This window comes from Pteropus medius, unplaced genomic scaffold (genome assembly GCF_902729225.1).
Source record: "Pteropus medius unplaced genomic scaffold, Ma_sr-lr_union100, whole genome shotgun sequence".
Lineage (NCBI taxonomy): Eukaryota > Metazoa > Chordata > Mammalia > Chiroptera > Pteropodidae > Pteropus > Pteropus medius.
Window position 1 is genome coordinate 49,816,536 of NW_024344378.1, and position 15,535 is coordinate 49,832,070.

The following is a 15,535-nucleotide window of genomic DNA, read 5'->3' on the forward strand; positions in this document are numbered from 1 at the left end:
AAAAAAAAAAAAAAGATCTTAAGTTACATCCAAGCTAGGAAACCAAGTAGAGGATAACTGTGGCCACTTATTCACGGATGAGGCAATGACAAATAGGCTAAATAAGTTCCTTGTCTTGGTCTTTACAGAAGATATTAGAAAGATTCTCACTTGAACCTGACAGACGAGAATTCAGATAGTGGTAGATGAACAGCATGTTCCAGGCCTGGTTGATAATGCAGATGTTGATAAGTTACAGGAACCAGAACATTTGCCTTCACTCCTGAAAGGAAGTCAAGGGCAGAACTGGGTGCTGCTGGACAAAATGCTTAACCTGTTATTAGCAATAAGCCACTGGGCCAAAGGATCCCTGAGTAGCCACCTGAGCCTTTTTCAGAAAGGTATTGGCTAGAAAGTTAGCATGGATTTGTTAAACAAATCCCAGCATACTGGCACACACCCTATAGAGCACTTGAAGGTTAAGTGAAAAAAACTAAGCGCAAATAGCCAGAAAAAAAAAGTCTTCAACAGTAGTTAGAAAACTTAAAAAATTAATTACCTCCAAAGATGTGGGTTAAAAATATAGATTCCCAAAATTTTAGAGCAATTCAAAGATAACATATCCAATACAGGAGCTAGGCTTTCTGGGTCAACGACTAGGGGCCCTCAGGTGAAGATTTTTTGAAAATGACATTGTTGAGGGGACGAGCAAGAGTTCCCCCATCTTTCCTGGTACCTGCGAGCTGGGTGTCTTTTGTAACTGCTACGCACCAGCAGTACGTCTCTCGTTTGTTAAGCTTTCTCACCCTCACTTTCGGTCTTGGCTCTAAAAGCCCAGTAAATAGTCATTTCTTCTGCCTATGATATGTCATCACTGTTTCAGTCTTGTTCCCCTTTTTTCTTCTCTCAGTAGGGACAGAATACGGTGTATTCTGCCAAACCAAGAATCAGACACTGTACCTGCCCAGGGCAAGGGGCAGGGTGAGCTCACACTCCAACTTTGGCTTCCAGAAACACTAAATCTTCTCAAGGGATCAAATGCTGCCAAAGCCTCTTCCCCTCTCCTTCCATCCTAATAGGCCTGCCTGTCCCCATGGAAGTGCTGATGATTTCTCTACCATAGGACATGGGAGACCCTGGGGAAGGAAGCAATGTCTGTAAACAATAATCCATTTATAGAGTTCCTTTTCCATCTACCCCCCAAATAAATTTGGAGGGTAAGCGCACAGAGACGACACTACAGAATTCCAACACAAAAGACCACCTGAATGTCATAAGGCCATAGGCAGAGAGCTATCTCCAAACATGGAGGAGCTGGCCCCAGACAGAAATAACACAGTAACATAACCCCAAGAGAGAAATGTGTTTTCAGTTACACCAGGACCGGCCATGGCTGTCCCACACGTTCTTCCTAAATAGGAAGTTAGCAGTGGGGTTAGTTGGGCTGGAGGGGACATCCTTGGCTGCAGAGGTAAGGCCCTTCAAGGTCTTGAGGGAAGTTGGTAATAACACTGAAGAATCCCTGCTGGTAATAACACTGAAGAATCAGTGTCACATCCATTTTATTAATTTTCCTGACAGGCAGCTCTGGTTTCCAAACAGGCACCACAAAATCAAAACATACGCATGTCAAGTGCCCTGTGTGCAGTAGGGCCCTGCCAAGGCCATGTCACATCAATACGAGGAAGCTGAGCCCAAGTCCTCAGACCGTGTGCCTGTCCTGCAGGCAGTTCCTTGCTGGAACAAACCATAGGGCTCAGCTGAATGAGCCAGAGGAGCCCACTTGATGACAGTCCTTTATCCTCGGTCTGGGCCCCTCATGTTGAATATAAGAGCCTTGGGAGACACAAGCCTACATCTGGCTTTTGGGTGTGTCTCTAAGTCCAGCTACACGGACCTCCCTGCCACCTCCATTTTGCCTGCACTTGGTTTCATCCAGGCAGGGGAATAGCAGCCTGGATTAAAGAAGCCACTAGGAGGAATGCAATGTCCTTATATGTGAGCTGGGTCTGAGCCAGGAGTTCAGTGAAGCTGAGGTCTTTGAGCACACAGTGACTATGAAAATTTTTTCAATCAAAGCATCCATTGCTAAAGTTACTGAAGGGGCTCCAAAACAATTTGTTCTTTTACATAATATTAAGTATAAATTGGCTAAATAATGTAAAGTAGGTGGGTACAGTAGGTAAAGACCTAGAAAAATAACCTGCTCTCAGTCACACAACTTGTGGAGGCCCAGGATGAGTTAGTCCATCATCTGCATCCCCATCTTCCCCCACCCCATCCCTCTCACTGCATCCAGTGCCATTTCCTCAGCTCCACCAAAGACCTGACTGCTGGTGGTGGATACGGCAACAATGACAGCAAAACGATGGAGATCTTTGATTTCAGAGCCTCTGTTCCTTTCTACAGGACCTCCTGGTGACTCACTATTTTCCCACCTCAACCTCTACTAATTCAGGAAGGGGAATGTGAATAAATGAATAAAAGAGAAGGGAATGTAAGCCCAGATTCTCAGCTAATGGCCACCAACACCAAATCAGAAAGACCCAAACTAGATAGGTTTTACTGCACTGGTTTGCCATCTAGACCGCCTAAGCTGAGAAGAATCCAAGGATAAGGACGGGTATTATTATCATCCTGCGCAACAAGAGCCCTCTTAATAGGAGCCTGGACCCTCAGCCCAATGTCCTGGAACATGCCTGTCCTGGCCTCTGCGGAAAGAGGTGGCTCTTTCTTTGTCTGAGCTGGTGGAGCAGGGAGAGGCCACTTTAGAGTGGCGGCCCAGTCAGCTCCGTGGGGTGAACCAGCTGACAAGGAGATGAGCATATCCAGACCGCCTGTCTCATGGTATAAAGGGCTCCGCTGCCGAGGACTCAGTTCATCGTTTCACTCTCCATTCAAATAACCGTGGCATGTCAGCCCTGCTGGCCTCCTTGATTGTGCAGAAATAAATAAATGAATTATGTTGTTGGGGTTTGGGCTTCAGCACAAACACATGGTCTGCATTTATCCACACAGTGAGAGGTCCACCAGCCACTTGATGTAAAAGAGCAAAATGGTAATTCTTTTCTTTAGGCGCTCTGGTGCCATATGGAATGTATATAAATCATATTTTTGTTTTAACAGCGGAGGCTTTGTTGATAGATAAACATGTGGTTTATCTAAAAAAAGAGAGGATTGTGCTTTGAACAATCATTTAATGGCCGTGGATGTGCCAAATAAAAATAAAAACATAATTTTGAAAGAAGTTGGCCTCTTGCCCAAATCTGTAACAAGGAATTTCTCCTTAACCAAAGTGGTCAAAGCCCGTCGATCTGTTTTGAGTTTAAGCTGTGCTCTCTACTCAACCCCATGACAAATTGAATCCGGGGCTAATGTGCTCTAATAGGACAAGACGTTACCTTTATGAATGACCTCATGGAGAAGAGGTTGGCGAGCATGGTGGAGAGGCCCTGAGCCAGGCAGCTCTGGGCGATGAACCCCAGCTTCAGCTCCGCGAGGCAGATTGCATCATCACCCTCTTTCCAATTCCAACTCGGGATGTTTAGCAGATGGGCCTGTGGAAAGAAAAACAGGTATGAGACCTTATTTTGTTAAATGTTCAATTGTTGAAAATCTTCTCTGGGAAATGCAGCATTGCCCAATCGCTCAGGGTCATCCAGACTCGCCTTTTCTTTCCCTTGCCTGGGTCTGGTGTTTGGTGTATACTCAATTCTTCTCTTCATCAGACTTCATTCAGTCTCTCTGGAACATCGCTTCTGCACCTACCAAGCCCAAATCCTCCCCTCCAGTCTGTCCTTTAGCCAAATAGAGTCCAGAGGGAAATTTGTGACAGATGCATCAGCTCATGCTACCAGGATGTCTGGTTAGATTGTTCATAAGTTGGCTCCTCAAACAGACTCTAAGACTGTCGGATGCCTATGTACTTTAGATTTCTTTTTTATCTTCCTTCCCAGTACTCCAGGTCAGTGGTTACCAAACTTGAGCGGGCATCAGAATCACCTAAAGGGTTTGAAAGAACACATTGCTGGCTCCTCCCCAGTTTCTGATTCAGTGGGTATGGGATAAGGCTGGACAATTTGCATTTCTAACAAGTTCAAGGTGATACTTAGCTGCTGAACTGGGGACCACAATTTGAGAGGAGCAGTGCCCTGATTAGTCATGCAAATCACAATGTAGACATGTTGCAGTCTCTTGCAGATGAATTGATCCTGTTCAATGGTTATGTCAGGTACTGAGATAAGGGCCCAGAGGCAAGCTCGTTCAAGAATTTCTAAGTGGCGTGAAACAGAGAGTCATAGATGATACACTGGATAAAAGAATCAAGATTCAAAAAGTTCTTCGGAGTTGGAAAAACGGGCAAAAACTTACCAGAAAAGATCAAAAAGGCCTTAATGTCAGGTACAGCATTTAGGTTAAGAAAAATCAATTTATATACATTCAAAATGAGAAGACCTAACTTGGCAGCAGATACGAGAAGAAAGAAAAACAACAACAAAAAAACCTTTAATGTGAGGGTAACTAAAACCCACAGAGAGGCCAACCGTGTGACAAATTACAGAGAAAGCCAATGCTTGCTTGTTAGAAATGGTCTCCAGATCATGGAAAATGAACGTTTCATTCTGTTGTGAACTGGTCATGCAAGTCCAGAGTACTTGACCCAGTTGTAACAGTGGAATTTAAGAAAGGAAGCTAATAATCTGAATACCTTCCAGAGAAAAATGGCAAGCACAAAGAGAGGTGTGGGTTCTGGAAAACATCTTTTGAGAAACAGTTAGGAGAGCCAGCAGTGTTTGGCCTGAAGAAGGTCCATGCCTTCACGGAGATGGTAGGGTTACCTCTGAATACCTAGGTGCTACTTTGATGAAGAGAGATGATTAGGCTTGTCTTGCTTTGTTCCAGGGGCCAGAATTAGGACTGACTGGAGTATACATTACAAGAAAGCAGTTTTTTTGGCTTGTTTTATAAAGGAGCTTTCCATGGATGTAATTTGTCAAATAAATGGAGGGTGCCTCCAAAAATGCAGTCTTTGTCCCTAAAACTCAGTAAGTATTTCTCCAAGTCTCAATAGAAAGACTTTTTGCTTTGTATAAGATGTTGAGTGAGAGAACCCTCTAGGTTCCCACTAATATCAAGATGCTATGGCCCTGAAATTACTATTTTTTTCCACGTATCAACAAACACAAAGAGCCCCAGGGAGGAAAGTTTCCCTTCACTTTCAGGACAATGTACTAGAAGGAGATGAAGGACTCCTTGTGGAAACAAAGGGCCGATCCAATGGCTCCATCCTCTGCTTTCAAAAATACTACTCATGCGAAATTTCTTCTTGTGAAATCCAGTTCTGTGACAATCTCATGAGTCCTAACCCAGCAGAGTTCACTCCTGGGAGAAATGACTGTATCCCTCCTGATGAGAGCACCGTTAAAATAGTCCTATGTGTGGGCTATAGCACATGGCCATTTCTGACAAGCTGAGTATCAGAGACCTTCCCCACACTGTATACTCAACTAGTCCTGCCCTTCATCCCATTTCTCTCTCTACTCTTCGCTGGGTTAAGAAGGCCACTTTCTCCTCTACTTCGCTGGCATCTTAGAAAACAATATATCAGTCTATGTGAAGAAAAATTCATTCGCATTAACATCACCTGAGAAGAATGAGGAGAAATTAAATCTAAGTAATGAACAATTAAATCATTAAGTGTGAGAGGAGATTTGGGTGGTCCGAGCCCCAGACAGACAGCACATAACCTTCAGTGCATTTTCAAATAATAAAGAAAACCTTTTTAAGAGAATCTCTCACATTCCCAGGTGCCACCCAGGGTATGAAGTCCAGGCTTTTAGGCCTAGGGTCCCTCATGTCTCCATCATTTCTCAGGCTTCCACAGCCTCCTTTTTTGGACCCTATATCTTCTTCAATTGCAGGGCAAGGTGCCACGAGGGATGTGCCAGAGGCTGGGACCAGGGACTTCTGTGTGGGTAAAGCAAAGAGAGGAGATTGACCCAGGAGCTTAAATTCTCTGTCTCTGGCAATGTGTCCTTTTTCATTTGAGGGCAATATGGGTCCAGTAGAAATGACCAGCATTGCCACATGGGAGTAGAGAGGTAAGTCCTCTCACCTGGAGAATCAGATCTGCTTAGGAGGGTCTAGCAGGAGAGGGCTTCCCTATTTCTGCTGCTGGGCCACTCCTCATGTCGAGAAAAAGGAATATGAAAATAGGCTGTCCTGGGACACCAGGAGAGATGAATCCCAGTCCCATCTCTCACTACACACGCAACTGTGGTGAAGCCGCCATGAGGAACAAAGAGGGTCACCTCAGAGAAAATACTTTAATGCTACTGCCCAAGTGTAGGCGGCTAGAGTGAGAACACGCAAAGAACTTGCATCTCTATTGGGCCATTAGGATTTGACTTCCAGGTGAGAGACAAAGACAGTCTGCTGGGGGAAAAAAAATCCAGTAATAGCTAAATCATCAGGAACGACACTTTTCCAGGATGTCATACACCATTCTTTCATGAAAGAGATTCAATCCATTTACACTCAAAGCAGAAAGTATCCTGCACCATATTCTTTCCATGTTCAGAGATGGCTAGGCTGAGAATATTTCTCTCCCTGAATTCTAATGATATTAAACAGATCCACTTTGGAGAATATCGATCTTTTTATAAGGCCTACTCTGAGGAACCACAGTTTGGTTCAAGCAGCTGTGGATCTATTTAAAGAGAAGGTGGCAGTTGGCAGTTAGGTCTCTTAGCTCACTGGCTGCCGAGGGACTATGAGTTGTACCCACCGGAGCTGTTCTGTCTGAGATATAGCTTAGACCCCTGGTCAGAAGTCACACTGGGATGCTACACCGCACAGATGGTCAAATGAGAACTAAATGAGATCATGGATGTCAAAGCACTTTTAAAACCATAAAATATGACACAAATGTCTGGGATTATTATGATGATAAACTCAGGACCAGTTCTACATGGAGAGAAAGCAGCTTCTCTACACCCCTCTAGGTCCTAGAATACTACCACCATTAGGCCAAGGAGATTGAAATTCTTTATATTTTATGTCTGGTATCCAATTATAGAATAACTATCACTTAGAATATGCCAACAGTGACAAAAGTTTACACACACATACCGCGTTCTTTCCTGAAAGGAAGTTTTAATGGGTGGAGATCTCTGGGTGAAGAGGAAGTGCCAAGAGAGGCAGAAAAATAATATTGTAAGGGAAGAGAGAGAAAATCGCACTAAAAGGTAGGTAAGAGGACCTTAGGAAACAGAAAAAAAATGTAAAGCAACGTCAAAAATGTCTTTTTGCAATTCTATAAGGAATCTGATGACTAATAATGACCAGCGGACTTCCTGTTCTTCCTCTAGAAGAGAGAAATGAAATGACAAAGAAAAGGCCCTGTGTCAAGTCACTCTGTCCCTTGCACCCTTACTAATCTTACAGAGGCAAAGTCTCATAAGTCCTTTTTGCCTAATTCTAAAACCCAAATAGATTAGGGTTGTCCTAAATAAAATGTGTTTTAAGCAAATCATCATGGATGATCGATTGATGTCTCATCATTGTTTCCGAATAAATGCAATGCAGAGATTTGTAAAAGACATCCAGCTTAGTACGATCATGTGAATACTGACCAGGTGCCATCTGGATCCTAAGTCTGTTGAGCTACTTTGAGTTTGACAAGAATCACATAGCAGAAATCCTCCTTAATTTCTTGAAGATGCTACATCAGCACTCGTTGGAAGGAGAAAAAAAGGACCTGACATCCTTTTCTAAACATACAACATTAATTTTCCTCTTCTATCTAAATTCAGCCAAAAATCTAAACAACAGCTTAAAGAACTCCCACACTAAATGAAATTTCAAATCACAAATGAAAGAAGGAAAGTTCGTTGCCTCGGGAGCTGTCACCAGCCACAGCCTTGCTAATAAAATTTATCTCCATCTACAGGGACTGCTGTCATGAACTGCTCCAAACTGATGCTTGTGAGTTACCAATATCCTCACTTCGTCTCTGTAGTGTTCTTGAGTTTTCCAGAGATGAACAGGACAATGTGACCTTGGGTGCCCACCACCAAACCCACTGGCTGGAGTGCAACACTTTTTGCAATGGAAGCACCTGCCGAGGGTTGGACAATGGTTGGCAATGGACAGCAGACCCGAGTGGTAGGCCAGTCACCGACAGCAGGCTCCACTCAACGACAGCATCTGATGGGCCTCTACACAGCACAAAATGGGACAGCACTTGCCAGCAATTAAGAAATAATGGCATGGCACTGGAGCATCTGGCAGAACGGGTCTTCTCTGGGTCACCTGACGGCCCACATTTCAGGGAATATGGCCTATAAGATGGGACACGCTTTCACTCATAACCCAGCAGGGAGTTATTCTGTTCAGACAGGACACCTGGTTCCAGGTACTGAGCAGCCTCCATTTCTAAGCCTCATTAAGGGGATAACTGGTTCCATATCAAACGGAGAAAGGTGCCACCTTCCCTCCCCCAAAGCTGTTTTCCTGGAAGTTTAATGACCATTTGAGTGAAGGAGCATCGCCTTTGAATGAGAGACAGGACTGGGAAAAACAGAGACTCCAATGTTTGTATTTTTTCCAATCCCTCTTATAAACTATACTGCTAGGAAAATTCCTTTATGTTTAATCTCTAAGAAGCCAACTATTTTCCTGAATTCAACCATGTAATTTTCATCTTGAATTTGAGAATGCCATGTTCTGCATTCTCCACCCAATGCGTGTTCCATTCCTCCAACTTCACCTGTTCTCAGAAACATCCTATCACTTGCCTGGGAGATGCCCTACACTTAAATCCTCGAGGGCACAAAATAGGAATTCTCCTTCACTATATCCCTGGGGGATGAGGGGGTATCAGACAGAGTGCTGACCACATAGTAGGTATGCAGTAAACACCAACTAAAGAAGTGAGGGCAGCACATGAAAATAGAAGTTCATGGAATAGGATTCTAAGAGTGCAACAATATTTCTAAACTTAGGGGACCTATAGATCAGTGGTCCCCAACCCTTTTGGCACCAGGAACCAGTGCTCCTATGAGAATCTAATGCCTGATGATCTGAGGTGAAGCTGAGACCAGTGGTGCTAGCGCTGCTGAGCGACTAAAAATACAGATGAAGCTTTGCTCACTTGCCTGCTGCTCACCTCCCGCTGTGTGGCCTGGTTCCTAATAGACCATGGACCTAGTACCGGTCTGTGGCCCAGGGGATGGGGACTCCTGCTCTAGATGGTCCCTGAATGAATAAATCAGTATATGAAGGAGCTTCCTTCTAGTGACCAATTGCAAACAAGGTGTGTGGACTAAAAAAATGTCCCAAGGATGTTTTTACCCACCACCCTCTTTATCCAGGCCTTGGGATTGCACTGTTGTGTATGCACATGTATATGTAGGCATGGACATGCATGTGTATGGCTGTATGGTGAGGGAGAAGAGACTGGACTCACATGTGCATCTTTGAGCCTGGGACAGGCTTTCACTGACCTACCTTGTTGTGATACTGCAGCATCTGAGTGATGATTCTTATCTTCGGATGGTAGTTCTTTATGGAGATTACTCTGAAAAAGAAAGAACCAAAGCTGAGGCAGGGTTTGCCTTACCCTTGGAGTCTGATGGGAAGATTAATTTGATTATATCCGAAAGGAGTGGATGTGGGGCCAGCAGCCAGGGCCATCCTGAGGGGCTGCAGGCACTGAGCCAAGTTAAACTGTGTTTCCACCCCCGTACCCCATGGTAGTGTGAAAAAGAAACCACAAAACAGCCACAGACTGTGTCCTGGGCATAAAAGAAGAATGTCCTGGTGATGGTATGTGACATGTGTGTACTGGACTCTAAAGCAGGGGTCAGGGCTTTTTGCCTACACGGGCATCTTTACAAAGGAAGCAAGCTCATTTCATGGGGCCAAGTGAGGTGTGCAATCTCATATACCCTGGGGATGAGCCTAGAAACAATTTGCTCTGAGTCTGCTTCTCCAAGTTAACAACTTCAGGCAACAATGACAAATCAAACAAGCAGCCTGACAAATGATTCTAATTTTCACACATATGACCACTCGCAGAAATAATTTCTAAGCAGGGCTCTTAGGATGGGATCAACGCCTTGCTAACAGCATCTAAATGACAACTTTGACTGTGGTTGTAGAAAAGGGGCAAGGCCTTTCAGAGGTCAGGAAAATTCTCCCTAAACTACACTCAGTCCATACTCAGTATTAACCACACTGCTTGGCCTCCAACCCTCACTTCTGCTCCCTGTGACGACTGCTGCGCTAAAAGGGGAGGGGTAGAGAGCGGAGGAATAGAAACACCTGGACTCCAGCCTCAGCTATTGCACTAACGAATGGGTGACCTTCAGGAAATCCCTGGTCTCTCTGTGACTGTTTCCTCATCTGGACACTGGCGGCAACAGTACCTGCTTTATTTATTTCACAGGCTTGGTATGAGCAGCAAATGAAAGACCAGATGTGAAAATGCTTTGAAATCATTAAAAGCTCTTTCCACGTCTAAGTTATGGTTTTTGTCATTACCGACTCTGTTAGAGGTGACATTGTACATTTCCTTCTGTGACAAGGAAGACTAAAGAATTGAATTCCACAGAAAGGCCCACCTCCTAAGCCTAATCAGAAATGCAAGTGCATTTATTATGACTAACCCTACAAACGTCCCACCAAGAAATTCTATGCTTCATTCCTTTTTGTACAAAGACGGAGAGAAGGCAGCCAGGGAGCAGCTCTGTCTGAAAAGCTACAACTTGTGAGTTTAGGAAATGGATCATACATAAGCCTCTCCTGAACAAATTCACCCTGGGCTTTTGCACTTGAAAGATTTCATTTTATTTTTGAAAAAGTGTTGTGTTGGCCCATGCTTATAACTCAAGGACTCTGAGTCTCTCTGTCAGCCCTCTGAATTCAGTTCACAGCATCAGCCAGTTTTCTGCATTAGCTCATTTCAAATGGATCTTTGACATTTTAATTTCAAACAGGGCAGATTGGTCTCATTAAACTAAGGAGGAAGGAGGATTATACAAATAAGGAAAAGACAGAGCCCATTTTTAACCCTGAGCCTCCCATTTCCTTTTGCTGCCTGAGCTTTAGTTCTAATTCCAGTTAATGGATGGCTTAATTACATTTCTGATACTACCTTTGTTCAGTCATTTTTATGCCTTGGCATCATGCCAATTACCCTGGTAACCTATATGTGTTCACATTAACTCTATCGTAGTCAAGGCTTAAATAAAATATTGTGATTAAAAGAAATGCCTATTTCGAACCTATTATCATTTCAATTATTCACTTTTGGGGGGAAGGGGGAGACAGTGCCAGCCTCAAACTTCTCACTGGGTCCACACATTAAGCTTCATCTTCTGTTTTGTTGTTGTTGTTGATTGTTTGAAATTTTAAAGCTAATGAAGCCCAGTTCCTTAAAGTCTACATTTTAATCACTTCAAATGACACCAAACCATGATGAAGGACAGAAATCCTAGTTCAAGGAAAAGGCCGACTGGTCCACCTGAAGCTGAGGCTGTTGTAGTCATTTTCAGCTGTGACTAGTTAGGGGATGGACCCAGGTGTGGACGCATGTCACTTCCACCATGACCCTGCAGCCTGGCAAGCCCAATGCTTATAAGAGTTCATGCATCAACTTCCTTAAAACAACTTCACTAAGCATATTGTCAAAGAAAAGCTTTTGGAAAGAGAACATTGCACCAGATGTCGCTTGCCAGATACAAGGACCAGATGCTGAGGGGAAGACTTGCTCATCCGAAACGCACAGAGGAATTCTTCCCCCACCTCATTGATGGGAAAGCTCATGTCACTTGGGGCCACTGATTAAAAGCAAAGAAAGGAGATGCAAGCACTGTGATGATGCAAAGGCAACTTCCCCACCTTCCACCTCAGTAAATTCCCGGGACACGGTAAACCAAGCTGCAGGAAGAGGGGAACTTTTGTCTAGACCCAAAGGATGGCTGTTCACAATTAGGCAAGTTCCTGGGAATATAGTGGGAGTGAAATGTTTTCTCTTAGTTCATCTCTTCTCCAGAACGTTCTCTTTATTATTCCCTCATAGCTCTCTTAACTATTCTGCAATTTATGCTTCAGGAGAGAGAAATCTAAAAGGCCTTTAACTATCTGGAGCAAAATATGTTAACTCTTTAGCCATTTCACAGTCACAAGATAGATGTCTGGAATATGAGTCTATGAAAACAAAAACGGAAGTTTTCTTCTGAAAGAGTAAGGAATAGGAATTGGGCTGAGAATGGTCTTAGATAGGCCTAGCCTATTTGCAGAAAAGACACTGGGCAGTGTTCTCCGAAGAGCATCCTCCCAGGAGATGTTCTCCAAAAACAGAAAAGGGGAGGTGTGGTCAAATCGGTTTTGACAAATTCTCTATGGATCACTATCTTAGAAATTCATATTAGTATTAAAAGTATTGAAAACAATTTCGGTAAGAAAACTATTTCATTTTGGGAAACTGGTTGAAACAAGCTAACTGGTGAACAAACTCCTCTTTATGGGTGATATTAATCAATGTGCTATAGACATATTTGGAAAGCTCTAACACGGGGCTTCTCAACCTGGGCACTACTGACATTTTGGGCCAGATAATCCTCTGCTGTGGGGAGCTGTCCTGTGCATCGTCGGATGTTGAGCAGCATCCCTGGCCTCTACCCACCAGATGTGAGCAGCACTATCCCTTAGTTATGACAACCAAGAACATCTCTGGATATTCAAAATGTCCCCCGAGAGACAAAATCACCCCCAGTTAAGATATCGCAGGTCCACTCCCCATTAGGAAATATAGTACCTTATTTTAGGATTGTGCCCATTTAAATTTGTCTTTCCTCTTTTAGTCCTGTCTTAAGGATCTCAGACTCAAGACCCAAGAGCTCCTATCTTCTAAGGATGAGCTTCCTGTTGACAATGCCTTATGTCATTGCCCTCCACATTCACCACAGCCTCAGCTCCCCCGGACCTATGCAGGTGGCAAGTTGTAGGGTGGCTTATGGGAGATATAGACTCTACAGAGGACCCAAAGGGTAGCAAGTGAGCCACAGAGTGCCAAGGCCAGAACCTTCCCCGGCCGGCCTCCCCAAGGTTACCTCATGATGTTGGAGGCATCTTCAGCATCAGGGTCAGCGCAGTACTTATTGGCAAGGATGAGGCATGCATCTGCTGACTCTATCTAAGACACCAAAAGGAAAATCACAGAACACAAACATATAAATAGCCATGCTTGATGGAAGTCTCTGCCTATTGACAGCTCTTGGGAATCTGGTTCTTTGCAAGTAAATAAAAAAATAAGAATCCTGAGAGATTTTAGTTTTTGTCAAAAGTATAGGTTGCAAGTTCGTGTTATGGAATAAACAATTCATCTTGTTGCTATTGGAGGGTAAACCATGTACCTTGGTAATTACACTATTCATTTTCCATAGTCTCTTACTTGTGAGCTTTCCAGATTTCTTCAAATAACAATTAATTAAGCCTTTCAGTACCCTCCCACCTCCTTTCCCCACCATCTGCACCATCATCCCAATTTTCTCAGGCGAGAAATGGAGTTAGGTGGGCTAAACCCCTTCTCTCAGGTTACCACGTTACATGAATTGTTGGGGATTCAGTAATTTAGCCTCCAAAGTCTTTCATCTAACCTTTTTCACATTTTAACTGGGGAATAAGAGGAAATGAGAGACCTGAATCATATAACAGCTCAGTTACTATTTAATATTCAATTAGTATTCAGATATTCAAAAGACAATAAATCTATGTGTATGAAATGATGTATTACAGATGATCTCAAAATACGACCTATTGACTTATCTAAACATGAGCCAAAAAAGATTTATTCCCTTGAGGGGATCATGAGTTGTACTAATAACAGCTTACATCTAAATTAGGTCTGTGAACAATAACTATTTTCTCCAAGTTCTTATAAGATTTCACATTAGCCATAACTTGGATCATGTCTGGGTAATATTAAGAATAACTGGACCCTATAAGCATAAGAATTCTCATGCTGGCTCCGGCCTGCAATCTGTCCTACTTGGTATGTTGTACTTTACTGACCATTCCTGCATTTGGTGGGAGGGTATGGTTTCCTACATGGTGTGTCAAAAATTGTCTCTGGTTTTCTTTAATAAGCCAAAGAAGTGACTCAAATTATTTTGGCTTATTCATGTTTGCCAATTACATTATTTACTGCATTATGTGATGACCACAGTTAGCGTTAGATGTCAGTGGATTCAGAATTTTAATCTATACTCACTGGCAAGTAAATATTGAGCATGCTTACAAAATCGATATAAAATGTACAAAGTAGCAAATGCCATTTTGCTGGATCCTTTTCCCTTATAAACTTCAGGTTCTGGAAAGAAAGACTAACCCATACACATATCTACATGTTTAGTTTTATACCTTTAGTCTTTGGTGGGGGAATAAAGAAAGCTCAAAATATTTTATGGCTTGGTGAAATTTTATAAGTTATCCTTCATGTTCCTTTCTGATGTAAATGTTAGATTTCAGATCTACACTGAGTCTAATTTAAGTATTCAAGGTGAGAATAACTTAGATTATTATGTTGTATACGAGACTATCGAGTTCATACAACTTGTCTGCTTCTCTTAGCAGTGCTGATATTGAGGGAACTAGCAAAATGAGTTTCATGTTATCACTAGTCCAAGTAGAATGCTTACAGGTAACAGTCTACCAGGTGCCAGCAGAACAACGTCCTGGGAGCAGTTGAAAGGGTGATGTCAAGGTTGGTGGTATCCAACTTAATCTCATTAGGGGCTTGGAGGTGACCTTTAACTAACCTGGGAGACATGTCCCATCACCACAGAGTCAGGCACCCCTCTCTTACATGGAATGAAAGCAGAAGTCATTTCTCTCTTCTTACCTTGACTCTTGCAAGATCATGTGGATTGAGGACTGAACCCTGATAAAATTCCACCTGAGTAAAATGTCGCTTGAACAGAGCTTCGAGCTCCAGGTTAGGGGAAATGCTGTGCAGGTAGAGAAGAAACAGCCATTAATTAGACAGACCCAGGTGTTTCAGCCTCCATGGCCTCCCTTCTCTTGGATTTCCAAAGAGGGAGACCTGGGAAGAGGCTTTCGCTTTGAAAGCAGCTCGTTTCTTGCCATAAATAAAAGGCTTGCACCCAAGAGAAGTAAAACTCCAGCCCAACTGAAAACCAAAAACAATACCAAGGCAAAATAAAGAGGCTCACAACCTTTACAAAGTCTGAGGCCTGTTGGGTAAAATGTCTTTGACTTCATCATGAATGGAATCCCTATTTTATGACTAGAGAAACTCAGGCTGTGACTTCAGGGATTAGCCAAAGGTCCCCCTGGCAGAGCCTCCTGCTGTTCCCTCCATCAAAAGCCTTTTCTCTACTTCTTCACTGCATGGACTTCTCATCCTCCGGTGCCTGGATCAAAAAAATTTCACCTCTGAGCAGCCACAAGGAGTTATTTACCCTCAGTATTGTTTTTGATTCACACGTGTGTATACTACTCATCATTCTTACCGCTGAGCTGTAAAGAC

At 43.2% G+C, this 15,535-nt stretch overlaps 1 protein-coding gene across 13 annotated transcripts in view; it reads right to left on the reverse strand.

Moving 5' to 3' along the window:
- KCNMA1 (potassium calcium-activated channel subfamily M alpha 1) overlaps positions 1-15,535 on the reverse strand; it is a 686,119-nt gene that overhangs the window by 183,428 nt on the left and 487,156 nt on the right. For all 13 annotated transcript variants that reach the window (XM_039872202.1, XM_039872201.1, XM_039872185.1 and 10 more), the window contains exons 11-14: positions 14,888-14,993; positions 13,098-13,180; positions 9,490-9,559; positions 3,381-3,536 (exon numbers count right to left, since the gene is read on the reverse strand). In XM_039872202.1, coding sequence (XP_039728136.1) covers positions 3,381-3,536; positions 9,490-9,559; positions 13,098-13,180; positions 14,888-14,993 — 415 coding nt within the window. The remainder of the gene's footprint in view (positions 1-3,380; positions 3,537-9,489; positions 9,560-13,097; positions 13,181-14,887; positions 14,994-15,535) is intronic.